Source organism: Rhinolophus sinicus, chromosome 16 (assembly GCF_057876585.1).
Source record: "Rhinolophus sinicus isolate RSI-liver-muscle chromosome 16, RSI-T2T, whole genome shotgun sequence".
Classification (NCBI taxonomy): domain Eukaryota; kingdom Metazoa; phylum Chordata; class Mammalia; order Chiroptera; family Rhinolophidae; genus Rhinolophus; species Rhinolophus sinicus.
In genome coordinates this window covers 4,820,024-4,843,088 of record NC_142516.1, presented here as the reverse complement: position 1 = coordinate 4,843,088, position 23,065 = coordinate 4,820,024, and the positions used below count along the sequence as shown (strand labels likewise).

The 23,065-nt window shown below is 56.1% G+C and overlaps 1 protein-coding gene across 2 annotated transcripts in view; it reads left to right on the top strand.

Moving 5' to 3' along the window:
• The first annotated feature begins 386 nt into the window (after window positions 1-386).
• Window positions 387-23,065, top strand: part of LAMC3 (laminin subunit gamma 3) — a 59,979-nt gene continuing 37,300 nt past the window's right edge. The window contains exons 1-6 of one of the 2 annotated variants that reach the window (XM_074331196.2): window positions 387-895; window positions 11,566-11,870; window positions 16,013-16,143; window positions 19,065-19,231; window positions 21,481-21,669; window positions 21,747-21,864. In XM_074331196.2, coding sequence (XP_074187297.2) covers window positions 520-895; window positions 11,566-11,870; window positions 16,013-16,143; window positions 19,065-19,231; window positions 21,481-21,669; window positions 21,747-21,864 — 1,286 coding nt within the window. In that variant the 5' untranslated portion in view covers window positions 387-519. The remainder of the gene's footprint in view (window positions 896-11,565; window positions 11,871-16,012; window positions 16,144-19,064; window positions 19,232-21,480; window positions 21,670-21,746; window positions 21,865-23,065) is intronic. The other variant, XM_019728864.3, reaches the window with a different exon arrangement.

Below are 23,065 nucleotides of genomic sequence, written 5' to 3'. Positions count from 1 at the left end.
TTAATGGAGACATGGAAATGTGAGGGACCATCCCACGAACCTGCCTTGAGTGACCTCCCTGCTAGAAGAGGTGTGCAATGAAAGACCAGGGTAAAGACCCTGTCCGCTTTTATCTCAGGAGTCGAAAAGCACTTTCCCCTTAACGAGCAGCCATTGAAACTTCACAACAGCGGTAATGAAGCTGCATCGTGACGAGTCCCGTTTTACAGACAGGACGATGAGGCTCACAGGCTAGGGACCCCCAGCAGAACCAGGATAAGGCCGCTCAGGCAGCTCCAAAGCCGGCACTCCCGGGCGCGTCCGCCAGGTGGGGTAAGCACCAAGGGACGGAGCGGTCGGGAGGTGGGGATGCTGCCCGCCGTGGGTCCTTCCCAGCGGCCCTCCCAGCCCCGCCGTGGGTCCCGCCCTCCGGGGTAGGCGGGTCCTGGCGCCCCGCGCGGTCCGCGCCCACCAGAGCCGAGCCTGGCGGGGCAGTCGGACGCGCACGGCCGGGAGCGCAGGGCGTCGGTGCCCTTGACCATGGCGGCGGCCGCCCTCCTGCTGGGTCTGGCGCTCCTGGCGCCGCGGGAGGCCCGCGCGGGCATGGGTGCGTGTTACGACGGCGCGGGGCGCGCGCAGCGCTGTCTGCCGATGTTCGAGAACGCGGCGTTCGGCCGGCTGGCGGAGGCGTCGCACACGTGCGGCCGTCCCCCCGAGGACTTCTGCCCGCACGTGGGCCCGTCGGGGGGCGCCGGGGCACAGTGCCAGCGCTGCGACGCCGCGGACCCCCAGCGCCACCACAACGCCTCCTACCTCACCGACTTCCACAGCCAGGACGACAGCACCTGGTGGCAGAGCCCGTCCATGGCCTTCGGTGTGCAGTACCCCACCTCGGTCAACATCACCCTCCGCCTGGGTAAGCGTGGGCTCGAGGCACCACCACCACCATCCCCTCACCTCTCCCCACCGGGGGCCAGAAGCAGGAGGGTTGACTGTAGGACCCAGATTTGGGGAGCTCAGGAATGGAACCTGTGCCCCCCAGTAGCTGGAAGGTTAGACTGATGAGCACCCCCGGGGTTGGGAGGGGTGGGAAGTCTCTGGGAGCCCTTCACAAAGCAGTTGATCTGGGTGCAAGGACAATGTCCTGCAATGGCTGGCCATCCTAGACCCAGAGCTGTTGTGGGGAAAGATGGGAGGTGACCCACCAGGGGGTGAACTAGTCAGCCATTTAGGGCAGGAGCCATCTGGTCCACTTCTGCGGGCTCAGTGAATCCCTGAGGCTGTGTGCGGGCCCCTGGGTGTGTTCTTGGGGTAGGAGGAGCCAAGGCATTTATCACCCGGAGGTTTATCCTTCAGAGCGGGAGCCATGCTTCGTGCTGCTGTTGGGTGGCTGGACTGAATGGCACGGCCTCTCTGCTCTGCCTGTGCCCCCTCTACCCGACTCCATGCCAAGGTGCAGGAGCCTTAGATTCTTGGGCATCAGAATCCAGAGTCGGGACCCAGCCTTTGGCTCCCCGGTTGCCAAGGGGAGTGCCCCCGCCCCTCTCCACGTCCAGCCCAAGCCAGGAGCCCCTGGATGTGCCTGGCAGTGAACGAGGCATCTGATCTGTTGCAACCTCTGCAGTCCTTTCAGGGAGGGATGTTTCCACCCATCTACACTCCATTATCTGTGGGTCCAAAATCTCCCAAAGCTTTGAAAACTCAAAGTGTTTTATAACTCATGTTGGCTGCTAAATCTGACCTGAGGCTATTTATAGACTTTGTTTATTCTACTTCAAGTGATTATTCATATATTTTGCTGCTGAAATCTCTTTTGACTACAGCCTATGGCCCCAGACCCAGCGGGGGTGTTAACGCAATCCAAGGTGTAAGGACTGCTTCATCTCTGTAAACTCGGAAAAGTTCAGAATTGCAAAACACATCTGGAGCCAAGCAGTTTGGAGAAGGGATTGTGGGACTGTATCACCAGTTTTCAGATGAGAAAATTGAGGCTCAGAGGGGTTAAGTGTTTTGCCTAGAGGCACACAGCTGCCAAATGGCAGTCTGGATATGCACATCTGTGTACAGTATATCCAAGGTCAGAGCATGAAGTCCTTGACATGACCTCTACTGGTCACTAGAATGGGCTCTTCCTAGCCCTGGGGAACAGTGCCTTGGGGAGGGCGGGGAAATGACATTCAAGTGAGGTGGGTGGGGGGACCCTGGACCCCCTCAGCAGGGCGTGCCGGTGCTGGTTGCTGCCCCAAGAAACTCAGTTCCTTGGGCCTTGTCACCTTTTCTTGGCCCTTCAGGACCAAGAGGTGGGACTTCTAGATGGGGCGCAGTCTCTACCCAGGCGGGCAACAGGAAACCACTGGGGGAGGAAGGGCTGGGGGAGCTGGCTGGATGGGGCTGGCAGAACCCCAAGGCCACAGGGGAAGGAATCTGGGACAGGGTGGGGGTTGTGGAGGAGACGTGCTGTTCTGTGACAGAGGGTGCGGGTTTGGCTGATGTGTTACATGTGTCGGTGGAATCCAGGGGCAGGCAAGGGGCTCAGCCCAAGCACCACAAGGTGGGAGGGGCAGGCAAGCGTCTGGATTTGGGGGCAGTCCCCACTTACCCAGCACTGGCTGTGTGCCCAGCCCTGGTTCAACTGTGTGGCCTCGTTGAACTCTAGAATGCTTAGCAGCGGGGCGGTTTCCATCCTTCGGTGACCAGGGAACCTGAGGCTCAGAGATCCCGTGCTGAGTGTGGAGCCAAGACCTTCCACACACTCACTCACATTCACACACTCACATTCTCTCACACGTGCTCACCCGGACACACACATTCTCGTAAACACATTCACACATACACTCTCGCATTTATACACACTTTCACACACACTCACACTTATTCACACAAACACATTCTCATTCTCACACACTTATACACATTCACCTTTACACATACGCACACTTGCATATACTCACATTCACACACACACACACACACACACACTTCGTACACTCTGTACCAACCAGTGTTCTCCCCACTATGCCTGCAGCAGTGGGCACAGAGGAGGGGCTCCAGAAGTGTATATACTTGTACAGTGAACGGAGAAAAGAACGAATGAATGGTGTCATGTCTTCTGCCTTGTGCATCTGGGCCCAGCTCAGGGCTCTTTTGCCTGCTCTGGAAGACAGAATAGGATACAAATCACAAAACAGGGCTTTGGACTCAGGCCAGCACAGCCACTCAGTGGGCAAATGCCATCACCTCTCCAGACCTCCGTTCCTCTCTGTAAAATGGGATAAGAGTTGCCCCCTCCTGGGCAGCTGTGCAGGTTCCATAGCTTAGGTGGGCCACGTGCTCATGGGAGCTGTGACAGTCCTTGTGTGTGACCAACGTCACTCTGTTGAGCGCAGCTCAGAGCTGAGGTTTCCCTTGGGGGTGGCCTTTACAAAGGGATTGAGAAATGCTGGCCAAGCTGGCTCCCAAAAAATATCCTGACCCTGTTTACGTATGAGGGATACCGGAGACCCACAGCAGTGCCAGAGTTGGCCTTTGTTTGGTTTCATTGGACTTTGGTTGGCTTCGCGCTAAGTCATGGGTTGCGTAACACGGGGGGAAGAAGAGGTCTGGGGTTGTCAGTGTGCCCAGTGGAGGGGGGCCTGTCATCAGATGAGGTGGGCCGTGGAGCCTCTCCTTCTGGTCCTCAGGCCACCTCCGCTGGCTCCATCCCCATGTCCTTGACAGCTCTGCTCGTGGGAAGGGAGAGTGGGTGGCTGCTGGCCTGGGGTCTCCTTTGGGGAGTGGGCTGAGGGGCAGGGGAGGGAGAGGCAGCCAGTCTGCCCCAGGATGGAGGTCGCTGCTTTCCCAGCCCCCTGCGAGCTCATAGACATCTGGTCCAAATCTCCCAGTTGCTAAGCTGAGCCTTCCTGTCTGGGATGAAAGGCTGCATCAGCGTCTGGCAGCTCCCAGCCCTGTGCTGAAGCCCAGGGAAGAGGTGGGCTGAGACCTGATGGCGGGTGGAGGGTGTGGGGGAAGGTGGATGGTCATCAGGGGAAACAAATGATTCTGGGGACTGTCGCCACATGCTAAGAACCCTGTTGAGTCGTAACCCCCCCAACCCAACATGATTTCTTTTATAAACAGAGAAACTGAGGTTCTGAGGATGAAGTCAGTTGTCTGGGGTCACACAGCCAATAAGTGGCAGACCTTGAGGCCCTCCCCCAACTGCACTGCCCCTGGCAATGAAACTGGTCCAGGGGAGGAGGGTCCGAGCCTTGCGTTTGGCTGCGGCAGGGGCATCTCTTCATGCACTTTCTTGGATTCCTGAGAATCTCCTGGAATGACTGAAAGACCCTCGAGTCTCCGAGCAGATGAGTTGTGAGCCCCTGAGTGAGGGGGGAGTTGCAGGAAGAACTGCCCACCCTCCAGCCAGCCTCCGCTGCCCTCCTGCAGGCTGGCTTCTCCATGCATTCATCAGTTGTCTCCCAAGCCTGCGGGGTATGGCCCTCCAGAAGACGGACTGGGCCCACCCAGGAATGACTGGGGATTTATGCTCTGGGAACACACACAGGGTAAAGGGGCCTCGCTGAGATCTGAAGTGTAGTGGGAGTTGACATAAGAATGAAGGACATTCCAGATCGGGGACAACACGGGGGAGCTGAGAGGCCACTCGCTGTGTCCTCGGACCCACACAGCCCAGATGGATGGAGCTGAGGGGACGAGGAGACGCCCCAGCTCGGGCGGGGCCTGGACTGCAGGAGGACCCTGCCGGGCCCCTGAGGAGCCCCAAGCCAGCTGGGTCTCCTGAGCTGTGGCCCCATTGTGTCTTCCTGTCAAGTGGGCGGCTGTGTTTGCATTGGCTGGGGCCAGTGCGGGCGGGGGTGGGGGGGCAAGTCCTCCTTCCTGCTCCCTGGGGGTTCTGGCTGGAATACTGGGGCCCAGGCAGATCAGGGGGTCAAGGCAACGGCAGGGTTAGCCCCCACCCACAGAAGCAGCCCCCCCATGACCTGTGGGCCCGGCTGGTTTGGCCTCCCAGGACTGAGCCAGGAGTTGCAGGAAAGGTAAGTCCCAAAGCCCAGGAGGGGTGCAGACATCCTCGGGGGGGCCCCTGCCCCACCTCCCACTCTAGCTGCCGCCAGCTGCTCCTTCAGCATGGATGCGAAGGTGCCATGATGTCCGTCTTTCCTGCTGGTCTTTGCATACGCGGGTGCATCTGCCCTGCGTACTTTCTTCTCCTGCTTTCTTCTGGATCACCCAGATCTCATTCGTAAACAAAACAGTGGAGTGCCTACTGTGCGCCTGTCCCTGCATCAAGCCCTGGGGATGCAGTCGTGGACAAGCGCCGTCTGCGCCACTCAGCTTAGCGGTGACCTCCTCCAGGAAGGCCCCAGCGCCCAGGATTGGGCAGAGGGCCTGCCTCTGCGTTCTTGCAGCCCCTCGCCTTTCCCCGGCACAGTCTGGATCGTGCTGCGTTGAGGTTGTGGTTTGTTTGTGTGGATCACACTCCAAGCTGCAGAGGGAGTGCCTGTTTTCACAGCTGGCCCCCAGCACAGGGCCCCCTGGGCAGTGGTGCTCTGTAAATGGTGGTGGAGCCGATGAAGGGAGTAACAGCTAACAGTTAGTTGTGTGTGCTGCATGCCTGGGACTAGCCTGAGTGCTTTGCAGGCATTTACTCAGTAAGCCCTGTTTTCGTTCTGCCCTTTGTGCCAATGGGGAAACTGAGTCACTGTGTTCAAGTCACCCAGTTTATTGAGGGGAGGTTAGGTATTTTGGCCAAGGCCACAGAGCTGGTAAGTGGTGGGGCTGGGATGTGAACCCCAGCACATCACCTCTGCATCGTGTTTCCCTGGGAAAACCGGAGTAAGTGAATGAACGCATGAATGAATGGCTCCCAGCCTTCCAGGTACATCCAAACGCCTAAGCTGTGGCATTCACGGGACCCCAGCCTTCCTCCTGGCTCTGCCCGGCTCCTGCTCACCCTGGCCTCCAGCCACTTCACCCACCTCCCTTCCCCTGCTCCCCCTCATGTCCATGCCAGCCCTGCCCCCCACTACCCCTCTCCCCATCTTGTGCCCTGGCTTTGCCTATTGGGATCGTGGTCAGCGTTTGGGACTGCACCTGCACGTCTCACCCAGTGTCCCCCGAGCCCTTGACTGGGTAATTCGAGCAAACTCCTGAGTGTCAGTGCTTGGATGCCACACAGTGCTTCACACTTAGTGTCCAAGGGTAAAGGTACCCATATTCATAGCTGCATTGTTCGCAGTCGCCAGAGAGTGGAAGCAACCCAGTGTGTGCTGATGAATGAAGAAGCAAAATGTGACATGCACACAACAGATGATTCAGCCTTAAAAGGAAGGGGATTCTGACACATTCAGCAACACAGATGAACCTTGAAAAAGCGGTATGCTGAGTGAAATAAGTCAGACACAGAAGGACAAATGCTGCACGAGTCCACTTATCTGAGGTCCGTACAGAGTAATTCATAGAGACAGGAAGTAGAATGGTGGGTGCCGGGGGCTGGGAGCAGGGAGACGGAAGGGGGAGTTGCGGAATTGGTAGTTTCATTTGGGGAAGATGAAAAGCATCCTGGGGGTGGATGGTGGTGATGGTTGCACAGCAGTGAGAATGCCCTTAATACCAGTGAACTGTACACTTACAAATGGCTGAGAGGGCAAATTTTGTTATGTGTTTTTAAAACTAAAAAGTAAAGGCATCCTCCTATTCCCCTCGTCTCTCCATGCACTGAAGCAAGAACTCAGGAGTCAACGGCAATTCTTTCTCTGTCCTTTGACTTCATTATTGAGCAGCTCACCAGATCATTCTCTGGAATGTTCTTTGTGTTTGCCCTCCTCTTTATTCCCACCCAGCCCTTCCGTTCCTCGGTTCTCTGATTTATTGGAATGGTCTTGAATGCCCTGCATCGTCTCTTTGCAAATGTGTAGTTTGTACGTTTCAGTCATGTCTCAGTTCTGGAGCTCAGAATCCTTCTTAACACAAAGCCCTAGGCAGCCATCCGTCAGCTGAAACCTGTTCACTCTCTCCAGGTTGGACAATAGGCTTGACAGTCTTGATCGATATGTGGGGTTGAGACTCTTGGCCAAAAGATGAGAGCTGTGAAGCGCCCAGTCCCGATTCAGCCTGGCTCATGGTCATGGGGGTTCCCCAGCTCCTAACAGGGGTTCATTGTGCCCCAGACTGCCAAGTGCTAGGGTGGGAGAGGGAGACAGGAGCAGTGGACGGCCAGATGGTGGAGCTGAGGGCCCTGCTGTGATCTCCCTGTAGGCTGGGAACAGCTCTCCCCACCTGGTTCTGATGCCCACAGTGGGCAGTGCAGCCTCACCCACGCGTTCCCAGCTCGGCTTCCCACCCTGCCCCCTCCAGTCCCACTCCCAGGCCACTGCTCCCCAGATGGCTCCAATTAAAGGGCTTTGTTTTGTTTCCATTTTCCCAGAATAAGCCTCTCCGTTCAGGGCTCCTTCTGCTTGGCCAGTTCCGGATGTGGGCCGGCCTGGCTTTATGAGTGTCCTCATGTCATTCCTGATGGGCTTTGTGTCCCAGCTGGTAGGAGAGGACATGGCTTGAGCGGCCTCTGCAGTCTTCATGGGCACCAGCACCCCTTCCTGGGCAGCTCCTTTTGGGGCCCCACAGAGCCCTGAACGGAGAGGAGCCTGGTTCGGAGCAGTGACTTTGGGGCGAGACAGGCCTGCAGTCAAGTAGAGACTCAGCTGTTTTGTGCATGATGTGGGGCAGGCCCCTCATTAGTAAAACGTGCACAGCGATGGTACTGTTTGGGGATGTTGCAATACAGTGTGTGTAAAGCACTTAGCAAGGTGCCTGGCACATAGTAGGTGCTCACTAAGTGCTGGCTGTTGTTAAACAGACTCATTCCGGGGTCAGGACTTGCAGACACATTGTGACAGTGTCAGCTGTGTTTTCAGGCCTATCTGTCTCAACTCGCTCACTGGATTATAGACTCCTTGAAAGTACAAATCATGCTTTGTCTTTACTCGCTCACTGGGCGAGCATTTAGTGAGCACCTACTATGTACCAAAAGCCATGCTCAGCTCTAAGGATTCACAGCCCCTGATCCAAGGGGGTCACAGACTAGTGGGAGAGATGGGCAGGTCTTTACAGAACAGGATTAGGAAGCTCAGGGTGGCTGGGGGAGCCCAGCGAGGCACCCAAGCCCATGGCTCCAAGGCTTTCATTAGCCAGGAAAGGCAGGAGAGGGACGCTCCACGTTGGGCTGATGCTGGGGCGTGTGGTCAGTCCTCTAAACCAGTGGGATGAGCAGGGATGCATGGGAACCAGCCAGGTGAGGAGCAGAGGGAATAGCATTCCAGGCAGAGGGAACAGCATATTGGGCGGCTGTGTGCTCCCAAGTAGCGTCACCCCCTGTGAACAGTTGGGGGTGACGTTTTGGCCCAGTTTTCCTGCCAGGCACACACCTGTCTCAACAGCACCCTGAAGCCTCATCGGCCTCTGGGGCTCACGAAGCTCTGGGTTGAGGCTGCACATTTCATTCCTGTTGCTGTTTAGGTCTTTGGGAGGGTTCCTTCCGCAGCCTTTGGGTTCTCTGGCAGAAACCATTTCTTTACAAAGTGGGGGTTAAGTTGCTTTCTAGACTCTTCTAATGATTGTAACAAAAAGTTCCTGCTGCTGATGTCTCTGTGATGTTCCTATACCTTCTCTCACCTCCTGGCTTGGCAAGGAAGAGGAAAAGCAGCATGTGATGTGGTTTGTTTGCGTGAAATCCCAGTGACTGCCCTTTTCCCATTGCGCTTCTAGCTGCCAGCTACGTTTTAAGTGGCTCCAAGCTCCCCTCCCGTGAGGCGTCTGGCTGTTAGATGTTTACGGAGGAGTCTGGCCTCCGTCATTTCGTGAGTACACATGGGGTAAGACCCTGCCTGGTTTCGAGGCTTGAAGCCTGCTCGGAACAGAAGCAGCCACCAGGCTGCCCCTGGACACTGACTTGTCAGCCACACGTGCTTTCTTTTGAGGGACTTGGGGGTTACAGTGCCAAGCTGTGCTGCAATGGAAATTTGAAAAACATCTCAAAACAGAACATCGAAAGGCGTTTGCTTTTTTAAAAAAAATTGTTTTTAAAAATGTGTTTTCTCCAATTTTTAAATTAGACCAAGCTTCACGAGAGAAAATTGGGGAAACGCAGAACAATTAAAAAGGGAAGAAAAGTCTCTCAAAGTCCTCTGCCCCGAGGACAGTCACGCTTATTTGTTTGATGTGTTCCTTTCCTGCCCATTCTTTAGGGAATTTAAAATATAATCTGATGATTTGGAATGTTAGAGCTTGTATCTTTTTTTCATTCAACATTTGACTTAAGTTTTTCCCCTGTATTACAAACTCATTGTCAGCTGTTTCAATGGCTTCAATCATCCATGAATTTGTGTCCTATAATTCATTGAACTCTGATGGTTTCAATTTTTTCATATTATAAAAAACACTTCGATGAACTTTTTCATGCATTTAGGTTGCTTTCCATGTTTGAATTCCCAGAAATGGGATTCTTGTACCAAAGGCCAGGAATATTATTATGGCTCTTCATCTATGTCTCCAAACTGCATTCCCCAAAAGCTAATAGATAATGTATATATTTCTTCCAAATTTTTCTTTTATTGAGGTAAAATACACGTAACGTGAAATTTGCCATCTTAACCACATTTGGGTGTACAGTTCAGTGACATTATTAGTATGTTTACACTTATTTCACTCAGCATAATGTTCTCAGGGTTCATCCATGTCATAGCAGGTGTCAGAATTTCCTTCTTTTTAAAGCTGAATAGTATTCCATGGTGTGGCTGGACCACATTTTGCTCTTCCCTCATCCATGAGTGGATACCTGGGTTGCTCCCGCCGTTTGGCTGTTACGAATGCTGCTGCTGTGAACACGGTTATGCAAATATCTCTTCAAGATTCTGCGTTCAGTTCTCTTGGTTGCATACCCAGAAGTGGAATCGCTGTATTGTGTGGGAATTCTGTTTTTATTTTTTTGAGGAATCACCAAACAGTTTCAGAGCAAATGCACCATTTGACATTCCCGCCAACAATGCACAGGGTTCCAGTTTCTCCACACCCCCCAGTCACCCCCCAGTCCGCTCCACCCCCCAGCACTTGGCAGCCGCCAGTCTAGTTTTTGTCTCTCTGGATTTGCCTATTCAGGACATTTAATGTAAGGAATCGTACAGTATGTAATCTTTTGTGATTCGTTTCTTTCGTTTATCGTATTTTCAAGGTTCACGCACGTCGTAGCACGTATTGGTACACATAGACCCTGACTTTCGATGGTTCGACTTATGACTTTTCGACTTTACAATGGTACAAAAGCAATACACATTCAGTAGAAACCGTACTGGATTTTGCCCTTTTCTGGGCTGTTGGTAGGCAGTACGATACCCTCTCGTGATGCCGGGCAGGGCAGTGAGCCGGGGCTCCCAGCTGGGCACGCAATCACACGGGTGAGTGACTGACTATTGTGACTGTTGCCAGCGTCGTTGGATGTTGTGCTTGTGGTTTCGCATCATGTCTACAAAATGCCCATCTGTGTCTCCTGCTTCTGGTGAGAAGAAGAGGAGAAGGAAGGCAATGACTTCTGAGATGAAACTGTAGGCGAATGTAAGTGCCCTGGGTGTGTTAAGGTCGGCCCAGCGAAGGCGTGATGATCGGTAGGTTAGCTGTAGTAAATGCACTTTTGACTTAACAATATTTTCAGTTTACCTGAATGAGTTTATCTGGATGAGTTTATCTGGATGGAACCCCGTCATAAGTCGAAGAGCAGCTGTACTTCATTCCTTTTCGTTGCCAAGTAATATTCTATTGTGTGATACGCCTGGGGGAGGGGGCTTCCAAGGTAACAGGAATCAGCAGTGGCCCAGGAATAGGCAAGGCGGGGTCCCCTGGCTGTGCCACGAGGGATGTTTTGAGGTGGCTTTGCAAGAGTAATGTCTGTTAAGTAGTCTAAAGATACTGAATTATAAAAGACTGAGGGTTCATTTGGGGGATGAGGCTGTTGGGTCAGCAGATAGACTTCTCTTGAGAAATTTGGATCAGAAGAGATATTAGGCGGAAGTGGGAGGAATGGAGGGGCCCAGGGAGGATGGTGTTAGGATTAGGGGCTTGGAACAGGGCTGTCTCCAGACGCCAAGGGTTTGAAGTCACTGGGAGGGAATGAGGCCAAAGGCACAAGTGAAAGGATTGGCTTTGTTGGTATGTAGTCAAAGAGATAACTTTCTAACGGTAGCGCAGGCTTCTTCTGCAGGCAACATCCCATTGCTGGAGATTTGGATCAGAAGATCCAAATTTGAGCAAAAAGAGATGGCTGCCGACCAGGTGTGCTACAATGCAGACTCCTCTGCAGGGAACAAATTGGCCTAGATAAGGGCTGGCAAATACCTGGGAAGCGTGCAGACGACCTCTGCACCTAGCTGGTGCCCCTGACAGGCATCACTAGTGGATCGTGTCACTCCCTGCACTGCACTCCAGACCCTCTAACAATCCATCCAAGATAGTTTATGCAGCGCTGCTGTTCGGCTCTCCCTGGACCAGGATTCTGACTGTCCCTTCCCTGCTGTAAAATGGTCCCATGTCTTCCTGCTGCAGGGAAAGCTTACGAGATCACCTACGTGCGGCTGAAGTTCCACACCAGTCGCCCTGAGAGCTTTGCTATCTACAAGCGCAGCCGAGCTGGTGGCCCATGGGAGCCATATCAGTACTACAGTGCCTCCTGCCAGAAGACCTACGGCAGGCCCGAGGGCCTGTTCTTGCGCCCTGGCCAGGATGAGCGTGTGGCCTTTTGCACGTCTGAGTTCAGCGACATCTCCCCGCTGAGCGGGGGCAACGTGGCCTTCTCCACCCTGGAGGGCCGTCCCAGCGCCTACAACTTTGAGGGGAGTCCTGCGCTGCAGGTCAGAGAGGAGCGGGAAAGGGGGTCGGGGGGCTGGGCTGCCGGTGGGACACCAGGTCCAGGGGACCACAGGAAAATGTAAACTGACAGGACATGGGCCCCTAGGAGATCCCATGGTTTTCAGATTTTAAACAACAGAAGCCTTTGTTGGGTCTAAACCTTTTGTGGACTTCTGATAATGAAATAGGTGGAAGAGGGGCTGCTCAGTCAAACACAAGTGTCCCTTCCCTTTCTTCCTGTGTCACAGCCATGTGGCTCCCAGGAGCCGTGCGACAATCACCACCTCACCTGACCCCTTCCTTATGTGGGTGGGGAAACGGAGGCCTGGAGTGGGGAAGGGATTTTCCAGGGGGTCCGCCATGTGTTGGTGGAAGGGCGCAAACTAGAACCCAAGTGTCCTGACTCATGGCTGTTGCTTCTTCTGGAACCCCCCTGCTGCGGGCCTCACTTCTTCCTTCTGTGAACTGAAAACGCTGCCTGCGTGTGTGTGTGTGTGTGTGTGTGTGTGTGTGTGTGTGTGTGTGTGTGTGGTGGGGGTGTCCAGGGTCTTTGACGAGGAAAAAATGGAAAACGGGGAAAAAACATGAGTTTTGAAATCAGAGTCCTGGGTTCTATGCTGTAAGGCAACAAAATCCAGCAGAACTTTCTGCAGTGATAGAAATCGTCTATAGGACACTTGAAATGTAACTAGCACGACTGAGGAACTGAATTTTCAATTTTGTTTCTGTTTAATGAATTTTAATTTAAATAGCCACATGTGGCTGCCACGCTGGACAGTCAATTGTTAAGTGGCCAGCACAGCACTTGGCTCGTTCATGCTTTGAAGATAAGAGTCTCCAGGCGTGGTGGCTTGGTTGATGCGTCTGGGTCCTGGCTGGCCCTCTCGTCCACCCCCCTGCATTCAGACAGGCCTCTGCCGAGAAGAACTGCCATCTCCTGCCCTCACATGTTCACAGCATTTCCTTTGCCTGTCTGGGACCAGGAGGGGGCCAGGGCTAGAACCCTGTTTGTTTCCAGAGGAGACACTGAGGCCCACCCAGGGTGCCCAGCACAAGAAGACATGGAGTCCCTGGCCCAGGGTCCCCGAGACCACCCTCAGGTTCAGTGATTTTCCTTGAAGGACTAACTCACAGCACTCAGAAAAGCTGCTGTGTTCACTGACAGTTTGTTACTGGGAAAGGATACAGATGGGACCAGCAAAAAGCAGGGGCCGTGGAGTTTCCAGCTGTCCTCTCCCAGGGGAGTCGGGGGCAGGACTTATTTCTCCCAGCACCCATGTGTGACAACACACACAGACTGTTGCCCACCAGGGAAACTCACCTGCACCTTGGCATCCAGGGTGTATATTGGGGGTCAGCTGCGTAGACACGTCCTGCTGGCTGACCTTGGTCTCCAGTCCTTCCAGGGGTCAAGCTGATAGCATGTGGCCCACGGACCCCCATCAATCACATGTGAGCATAGACTATCTGGGTGGCTCAGACCCCAGATGAACAAAGACACTCACCGAGCAGGACGTTCTCATGGCTTAGAGATGACCTCAGGAGCAGGGGCCAGAGCCAGACCTCTCTTTGGGCAAGGTTAGTCCTTCCTGGCACAAAGTCACAGCTCCAGGTGCGGGCCCTGCTTGTCCCATTAAACTCGTTCACATGTGATGACTATGATTCTGTTTAAAATGACAGTTTCTCCTCCTGAGGGCTCCAAGCTCCACAGATTAGAAAGGATCGGCCAAGGTCATTTAAAGCCCAGCAGAAGGGCTGGGCCCTGCCCTGCCTGTGCCACCGTCACCTGGTATAGAGGCTTCAGCGGAGACCCTGGCAGTGTGGTTTCCCCTGACTTGTTGCCTCAGACGTCCTGGACGTTGTCCCTGATGAGAAACAACTTTCTCAGAAATGCTGCCCAGGCAGAAGTCAAGGTCAGAGAAGGACAAAGAAAGCAAGGTCACCAAGGTCACCGGGCCCTTCTTTCTCTCCTGTCCCTTCTGGGCACACCTGGAGTGGGGCTTTCTCTGAGGACATGGCGCCTTTTGGGGTGGGAGGTAACAAAGTATGTGTCTGTGCAGCTGCCAGGTCCCGGATCCCTCTGTCCCGAGGGGCAACGGACTTCAGGGAGAGGCCGACCCGGCCAGGTCGGAAGCAAGCAGGAGAGCTGAGTGGCTTCATCCTGGAGGGACGGCTGGAGTAGACTCCTGCTGCTCGGAGCCCAAGCTCCACCTCCCGCTTCCCTGTCGCGCTTCATTCTGGACCCTGAGGTCTGTCCAAAGTCAGGCCAGGGTCATTACAAGTGGCAAAAGGCTGGGGGCTCTGGTTTGCCCTAAAATGACCTGTCAGGCATCAGGGTGAGCCCCACACAATTTGGGCTAAGGGAACAAATCCCCCTGCTCTCTCCCACTGACCGTCCTGGTGTCTCCGGGAGATTTGGACACCTGTTTCTGTTGCTATTGTCTTTGCAGACTGATGGAGTAAGTCATAGGCTGCAAAGCAGATGTAGGAACCCAGAGGAGGGTCATGCCGGTTGGAACCTCGGGCAGGTCGTTGCCCTCTAGGCCCCCTGGTGTGATGAGAGCATCGGGGTAGAAGTAGGGAGGTAGGCTGCCTAGTGGAGAAAGCTGGGACCCTGGGGTCAGACAGACCCAAATCCCAGCTTTGCTGTGCACCAACTGTGCAACTTGGAGCAGAACACGTACCCTCTCAGAGCCTCAGTCTCCTCACCTGCGGAATGGGGTTAAGAACAGTACCTACTCATGAGGTTTTTGTGAGGACCTGAGCCCCAACCACATGGTGTCACCTCCTGCACCTTCCAGCTCGAACATCAACTGGTTTGCGTTCTCTAGGTGGCACTTGTTTGGAGAAAGCAAAGACTTATTTAGGGCCTTCAGCTGCGCACTGCTGGGTTTCCCACTGTGGGCTGTCACTCCTTCTCTGCTGCTCCAGGGACCAGCAACGTCAGCATTACGCAGGCCCTGGTGAGCAATGCAGAGTCTCAGGCCCCACTCCAGACCTCTGAATCAGAAGCGGGAGTTTCACCAGATTTCAGATCGCACACTGACATTTGAGAAGTGATTCGGGGAGTGATGGAGACCTACAAACTCAGCCGAGTGCTGAGGTCCTCACTGAAGTTTTCTGGGGCCGGACCCCTCGCCCTCCACCAGCTGAAGCATCCTCTGCTGAGGCCCTGGGTCCCAGGCAGCGGGCTCAGGAGTTTGCTGAGCAGGGGGTGGAGGTTGGGGGTGAGCAGCAGAGGCCCGCTGGCCTGAGTCATGCTGGGGCAAGGAGACAGACTTTGGCAGGAGTTCATCCTCTGTCCTGATGGGCCTCATTGCTAAACCAGGAGCGCCTGGGCTGAATTAGAATGCTAATTAAAATTCAGCCAGAACGACCTCTGATTATAACAGCAAGCAGATGAAAATGTCAGCCTTCACGTGGGTTCTTCCATCTCTCCACCCGCTCTTCCAGGGGGAGGCGCTCATTCAGCTCTCAGCAAGGACTTAATCCAGGGCCTGCTGCGTGTGGGCAGAGCCCAGGGGCTGGGGATGCAGCGGGAACAAGGGACCCCCACGTCCCTGCTCTCGGGCGTATGTTCTGGTAGGACAGGCTTCACCTGGGACAGGTGGCTTGTCTGTGGGAGCCTGATCTTTAGCACGTGAGAAGCCTATACACCTAGGACCTGACCAGCTGAGAGGGAGAAGGGCGCTGGGACTGCCCTCCTGGAGCTGACCTCTGGAAGGGGGTGTAGGAGCCGCTGGGAGGAGTCAGGTGGGCTACACAACAGGGTCACCGCTGACTGAGCATGTGCCAGAACCCCATGCCCTGCTGCTGACACCAGCCCTCCTGCAGGCAGCCACGTGGGCTTGGCACTGTGCCTTGTCCCATTTCACAGATGGGGAGGTGGAAGCTCCAGGACATTGAGCAGCTGCCCCAGAGTTGCACAGCTAGTGAGTGGCCTGGCACCCAGGTTGGGGTGACCCCAAAGCACAGGCTCCTGATTTCTGCAGTGTCCTTGGAATTGATCTGAGCTTGGCCTGTCCCTGTGTCCCAGGCAACCCCCAGGGCAGCCAGCTGGGCCTTCGGCAGAGTGCGGTGGGAATAAATACCCAGGGACCTGCTGATGGCATCGCTTGCCCTTCCCTCTGTTCCACACCCCCAGGAGTGGGTCACCAGCACCGAGCTGCTCATCTCCCTAGACCGGCTCAACACGTTTGGGGATGACATCTTCAAAGACCCCAGGGTGCTGCAGTCCTACTACTACGCCGTCTCTGACTTCTCTGTGGGTGGCAGGTAGGTGGAAGGCAGGGCGGCAGGCACCAGGACCCAGGGCTGCCATGTGGGTGTCACCCCACATGGGTGGAGGGTGAAGGAGGCACTTGTGGTGCCCCAGGGAGAGAGAGGCAGCAGGATGCTGGTCCCACAGTCCCTGCGTTCGCTGCCTGTCTGGCTGCTTCCCTCCTCCCAGCCCGACTCCCGCTGCTTTTCCCCGCACCGTTGGCGGAATGCACCACACCTAGTGTGTTTAAACGACAGCCAGACTGGCCTTGCATGTGTTGTGCATGTAAAGCTGGCCAGTGGTGACCATGCGCAGGTACAGGGCTCAAAGTTTTCAAAGCTGTCCTTTTCTCAGCATTCCTGATTTTATCAACGGTGAAGCCCAGCAATCCCGTTCCTTTCCAGATCTCCTAGTAAACTGGGGCCTGGTAGGGCTTCATGGGGACTGAAACATTTTAAATAAGGCTTTGCAGCATCTTGGTGCAGAACGAACAGCTCAGGCCACTCCAAAGCGCCAGTGCCAATGACCTGGAAGGGCCACCAAAGGAGCAGGTGCCACGCTCGGTCCCCTTTCTCATGTGGGTTGTTAGGCTGTGCCGTCTGGACACTGGTCCTGGCTCCACATTCTCTAGCTTGGGTCAGCGCATGCTGTCGTTTGTTTAAGCGTCTCCTCTCCCCAGGAATCGGGGGCCGTCGCCATCCCAGCCTGTCTCACGCGTGGCCGCCCGGTACTGGGTGTGTGTAAGGCACACTGTGGAACCAGGGGAGGCACAAACGATGTCTTCAACATAGACAGACTCTCATCAGGTTCTTTCTTGGAAAGGAGAGAGGAAGACAGATGTGTCCCTGCCCCAGGCTCGTGGGGGTGGCGGGCAGTAATCAGTTCAGTCTCTAGTACACATGGCGGCATGGCCCGGAATGAGAAGGGTGGGAGGGCAGGGTGTGTGGAGCCCAGGGAGACCGCTCCGTACACGGGGACCTGCCAAGGCTGGAGGGGTCAGCATTCCAGCAGGTACGAATCCTGGGACTGAGGATCCAGGATAAGGCCCTGGGGCTGGAATGGAGGGCGTGGCGCTGGCGTGGGGGCGGCTAGAAGGTTGTCAGGGCCCTGGATCCAGTTTATTTTTATCGCTCAATCAGTGGCGAACTGTGAAAGATTTGGCCGGGGTAGTAATAGGGTTGGGTTTTTTAAATGGCTCAACCCTCTGACATCCGCGTGGGGAAGGATAAGAGGAGAGAGAAGCAGCTGGAATGTTAGGTGGCAGCCATGGGAGGTGGTGGTAGGGTGGGGAGCAGTGTGTGGGGCTGAAAGCAATTTAGAACAGGAAGTCGGCTTGACATGGGAGTGATGGAATTTGGGGGTAGGAAGCAAGGGGCTTCGTAATTCGGGGACGCTTGGGTTGCGTTCGGAGAGATGGAAAAGTCTGGGAAGTGACATGGAAGTGACACTGCCTGCACTCAGTGTGTCTGCACCATCCAGAGAAGGCTGAGGCTTGGGGGTGAAGGGGAAATGGAGTGTGTCTATGAGGCCCCTCTGCTCCCCCCTCACCCTGCCACCTCGACACTTGATTCAGGTCACACCACCCAGGAGGAGGGGCTCTCACAGGGTGATAGATGGCTGTTCCAACGCCTGCTGACAGGGGGCTTCAGGCCAGAGAACATCTGGACCCCAGCTGCCAGAGCTGGGCCACCCTCGGGTCAGCAGCTGGCTGGGGGCAGGTGGCCCAGCAGCCTGTGTCCCACAATGGCCTATAGGAATTTCACGCCTTCTCTTGGGGTCACAGGGCTTCATAGGGAAGGGAGGTGTTTGCAGCACCCGCTCAGGGATGCAGGTGGTCCCTTGTCCCAAGACTGCCTGGTGTCTGCCTTACCCCTGCCAGAAATGTTGGGGTGTTACCTGCTTACCCTGGGCTCCCATGGAGGCCTAGCGAGGAAGTAGTATCCTGTGCCCTTCCAAAGCCCTGTGTCCCCCAAGTACAGAAAGCACTGTGGGTGCTGGCAGTGGTCAACGATTCTTCACTGCCCACTTAGGGCAGAGCGTGGGACACAGCTTCTGGGGAGCCACCAAGTGGCCCTAGAGAACTATCCTGGAGCTCAGGGTCTGCATGGAATAGGAGAGAACAGGACTCAGATTCTAGCTCTGCCACTTAGCATCCATTACTTTATGGCCTGCACCTCAGTTTGCTCATCTGTGAAATGGGGGATAATTACAGTCCCTCCTGCCACAGCAGTGGGACTCCAGTGAGATGTGAGCTAATTGGGTAGGGGGCCGGCACAAAGGAAGGCTGGGAGCTGGAAGCTGTGGCATCCTCTCAGTGACTCAGTTTGGCCGCTTGGGACAGCGGTGATGACCCCACAGGGTGGGGCTCAGCTGAGCATGGCCCCCAGGGCACCTCTTTGTTCCTGCCCGATTCCACCTGTCTCCTGACCCTGTGGGAGGTGGGACATGGGCCAGGGCTGCCCTCCAAGGCACAGATGAGGGGACATGACATGAGTTGGGGGCTGTGCTCTGTAAGGAGCAATGCTTCCATCCCTTTAGACACAGGAAAGGAGAAGGGCATGAGGTGCCTCCCACCCACTGCCCTGTGAGCTGGGAGACTGAGAGGACTTCTTCCGGGGTCCTTCTCGACCCCTGGGGCGGGGGCCATCCTGCAGCGATAGCCTCGTGAACTTTGCCATTACTAACTGGTACCCTGGGGCAACCTCTCTGTGCCTCAGTTCCTCCATCTGTTGAGTGGGGCTAGAGCCCAGAACAGCCTAGTGTGGTTGGTTCTGTTACTGCTGCCCGGGCACATAGTAGGTGTTCAATAGAGCTCCATAATTGAGCCACAGCATCAGGCTCACCCAGAGCAGGGGCTTCCTGGTGACTGACTAACCCCTCCTCTGCCGGTGCCCACCCAGTTTCCAGACCCCCATCCGCCATGTTCTTTTCCCAGGTGCAAATGCAACGGGCACGCCAGCGAGTGTGGCCCCAATGAGACGGGCCAGCTGGTCTGCCGATGCCAACACAACACCACGGGCACAGACTGCGAACGCTGCCTGCCCTTCTTCCAGGACCGCCCGTGGGCCCGGGGCACAGCGGAGGCCGCCAATGAGTGTCTGCGTGAGTGTCCTGGGACTTTGGGGACCGAGGCTGGCATGTAGGCCAGGAAACAAACTCCCTGGGACCTGGCAGTGGGGGCTGCTCCTGGGTGGGCCTGGTGGCAGCGTGGACTCTGAGCCCCTGTGCCTCTGCAGGGGTGAGGAGGAACTCAAGGGGGGCTGGAAGGAGGCGTTTCATCCTCGGTCCTTCCCCTCACAAACAGCTCCCCCAAACCAAGTTCCCCACAGTAGAGGTGTCCTTGGTGGGAGGGCTGGGAAGGTCCCCTAACTTGTTCCTTTGTTTCAACTGCGCCAACCACAGCTGCTAATGAAAGCCAGGCCACTCCAGGTCCTAGGGGGTGCTGGCCTGCCCACCCAGCTTCTCCCGCAGGTCCCCAGGCAGCCCTTTCATGTCCCAACCCCCATGTGATGTGGCTTTGACCACACGCTAGAGAGGATGGTGCCATTATACCTTCTCCAGGGACGTGGGGCTGCGCACCGTGGGTGGGAGGACTCCCCCCCCCCCCGCCTTCCTCCCAGCCTGGTGTTCCCGTCCGCCCCAGCTTTCCACTCGCCCCAAGCCCTGCCTCCCCAGATACTCATTCGGCTTGTTGCAGCCTCTCCGTGTGTAGCTGGCGTCACCGGGTTCCGGCCGGCTGTGCTGCTGCTTGCGGGAGTGTCTTCATGTGCAGGAAGGAGCTCCTGACAGCTTGGCCTCGGGGCCCCCTGTCCTCTTGGGCTAGGGCCACTGGCAGCTAGAGCTGCGGCGGGGAGGGGACGGGCTGTTCCGTGGGACAGGGTGGTATCTACAGGAGCTGCCAAGGGCTGCCGTGGCCCTGATGGATTCCTGCTGCCCTCGCTGGCCCGCCTCCACCAGCGAGTCCTCCCAGGGCCCAGGGAGCTGTGCTGCGTGGCTCACCCATCTGAGCCTGGGGCTGTCCCCATGGAGGAGACACAAAGGCCAGACTGCTTCTCCTGCCACGTCCTCATCCCTGTGGTCACATCTCTGGCCTCCTCGTCACCAGCCTGGAAACTGGGGCTTCATGCCTGACTCCTTGCCACTCCCATTCCCAGCAGCCCCAGAGCCCTGAATTCAGCCTCGTCTCATCCCTCCGGCCCATCTGACTGTCTCCTGCTGCACAGCCTGGCCCCCCTCACCCCTCCTCTGGGCACTGAAGCCCCCTCTTCCCTGCTCTCCCAGCCTCCTGCCCTCCTTTACCTGCAGCCCTAGGTGCTTTCTAAAGTGCAAACCTGACTACGTCCACCCCTTGCTTAACCCTCCTTAGCCCCCTTGCTCCAAGGTGAAGTCCGTTGCCCGGCAGTGGATCAAGCTCTGCTGACCTCTTGACCTCACAGCTGCCCCTGCACAGCCCCCCTTGCCCTGTCACACTGCACAATGTCCTCACCCTCTTGCCTGTCCGTCACATGCCATGCCCACCCCCTGCGCACACTGGGTGGGTCTTCTCTGGTCTTGCACAGTTTGTCCTCTGCTCTCACCTCCTGCCTGGGACTCTCCCCTCTCTCTCCTGCCTTCCTTCACCGTCCAGCTCCTCCCTGCTTACCCCTCAGATGCACCTGTAACTTGACTTCCCCCAGGAAGACTCGTCCCACTCCCCCGCCCGTAGGATCTCCCCCTTTCCGCTCCCAGCGCCGCCCTGACTCTCCCATCACAGCCCCCCACCTCCAGAACTTCCATCTGGCCTCCATCAAACAGTGGGCAACACGTGGGAACTGGGTTCAGACCCCCCCCACTGGGCTCGTCCCCAGAGTCAAGACAGAGCCAGCCTCAGTATATAGGTTTTTAAAAATGAATGAATGGGTGAATGAAGGGTGACTTGTATTTCCCATGCATCTGAGTGACCTCGTGATCACTGGGCACCCCCAGATTCACACAATTATGGCTTAGAGGACCCACAGGAGATCCCGGAGTGGGCTGCACTGGGGAAGGTGGCCAGTGTGTGATCCATGATTGAGTGACTGTGCACCCCGGCTTACCTGGGGGGGCCTGTGTTTTGGTGTATTTATTAATGGAGCCCCCTCTGCTCTTTTTTTTTTAAATTAAATTTATTGCGGTGACAATTGTCAGTAAATCCCTCTGCTCTTAAGATCAATTGTTTGGGCTCCATATCCTTGATCAAACTGGGCCTGAACTCCATCCTTGACTTCCCTCGAGCTGCTTGCTCATTCAGCACAAGGAGGCTGACTGGCATGGACTCCTCTCCTACCACATGCCATGGTCACTGACACACAGCCCCTGCCTCCTGCCCACAGCTTGCAACTGCAGTGGCCACTCTGAGCAGTGCACGTTTGACCGGGAGCTCTTCCGCAGCACAGGCCACGGTGGGCGCTGCCTCCATTGCCGCGACCACACAGCCGGGCCGTACTGCCAGCACTGCCAGGAGAACTTCTATCGCTGGAACGTGTGGATGCCCTGCCAGCCCTGCGACTGCCACCCAGCAGGTGAGTGGGCCCTGCTGCCCCAGCCCCTCCCCCGTTCCCCATTCCAGCCTCTGCTGCCCGTGCCCTTCCTCCCCCAGGCTCCCTGCACCTCCAGTGCGATGGCTCGGGCACCTGCCGCTGCAAGACCACTGTGACGGGCTGGAAGTGTGACCGCTGCCTGCCCGGGTTCCACTCGCTCAGCGAGGGAGGCTGCAGGTGAGGGTGGCGGGGGATGGGTGTGGACGGCCCGCAGGGGCTCATAGCGGTGGATTTGGACTGAATCTGAATGATGGGAAGCAAGAGGGACTGGATATTAGCTGTTCTTCCCTCCCTCCTTCCATCCCGCCATTCCTTCATCCCTTTTTTCTTCTTTTAGTCAGCATTTTCTTATTCTGCAGCTACCACACCCCGATCCTGAGCAGGGAGCAAGGACTAGAGACACCCAGTCCCTGGAGAGGCAGACAGATGAGTATGAGCCAATCCTGTGGAAGTGCAGTCGGCCTTGGGGGCCGAGGACAGGCTTCCTGGAAGAGGCACTGAGTTCTAGTGTGAGGCTGATAGTGAGGGCTAAGGGAACAGGGGGAGAGGCGCGTGCTCCAGGCCGTGGGAAACAGCACATGCAAAGGCTCCGAGGCAGGGCCAGTGCGCAGGGGGTGCAGGGCAGGAGGCCGTGCAGGGCAGGAGGGCGTGCAGGGCAGTGCGCAGGGCGTGCAGGGCAGTGCGCAGGGGGTGCAGGGCAGGAGGCCGTGCAGGGCAGGAGGGCGTGCACAGCAAGAGGGTGCAGTGAAGCCTCGCAGGCCCCGGGAGGAGCTGTGGGTAAACGTGAAGCAGGAGTGCGATGAGGTTGGACGCCGGGGCAGAGGCTGCAGCAGGAACAACTGGGTGACGTGGTGGCTTATACTAGGTTTGGCCATGGAGAGGGCACCTGACCCCCAGGTTCTGGGCACCTGGACAGAGGGAGGCCGGTCACAGTGAGGGGAGCGTGGTGGGGAGGAAGCTGAGTCTACAGCACTGGTGGGCATCCAAGGGAAGAGAGACAGGCAGGGGGCTGCTGGGGTCTGAACCTCAGAAGACAAGATAGTAACCCACTTATCATCATTTGATTGAGAAAATACACAATGACCAAAAAACAACAACAGAAGCCATTATAAATTCAGAAGCACTTTTAAATGAACTTGGCCTTAGTTCAAGTCTCATATATTTGAAGGCGGTGGAAATGCATTGGGGGTGTGTGGGGAGTCTCAGATCCCACACAAAGTACTCAGTGGTTCTGGCCACAAACCTGGCCGTTAGGCGGTGACCTGGATGCTTCCCCAGGGTTTCTCTGGCCTCTGGGTCCTCGCACGTGCCATTCCTCCCACCCCGGAGCATTCCCGCCTTCCCTACCCCACCGCCTGTCCCTGGCCTGTGTCTAGCA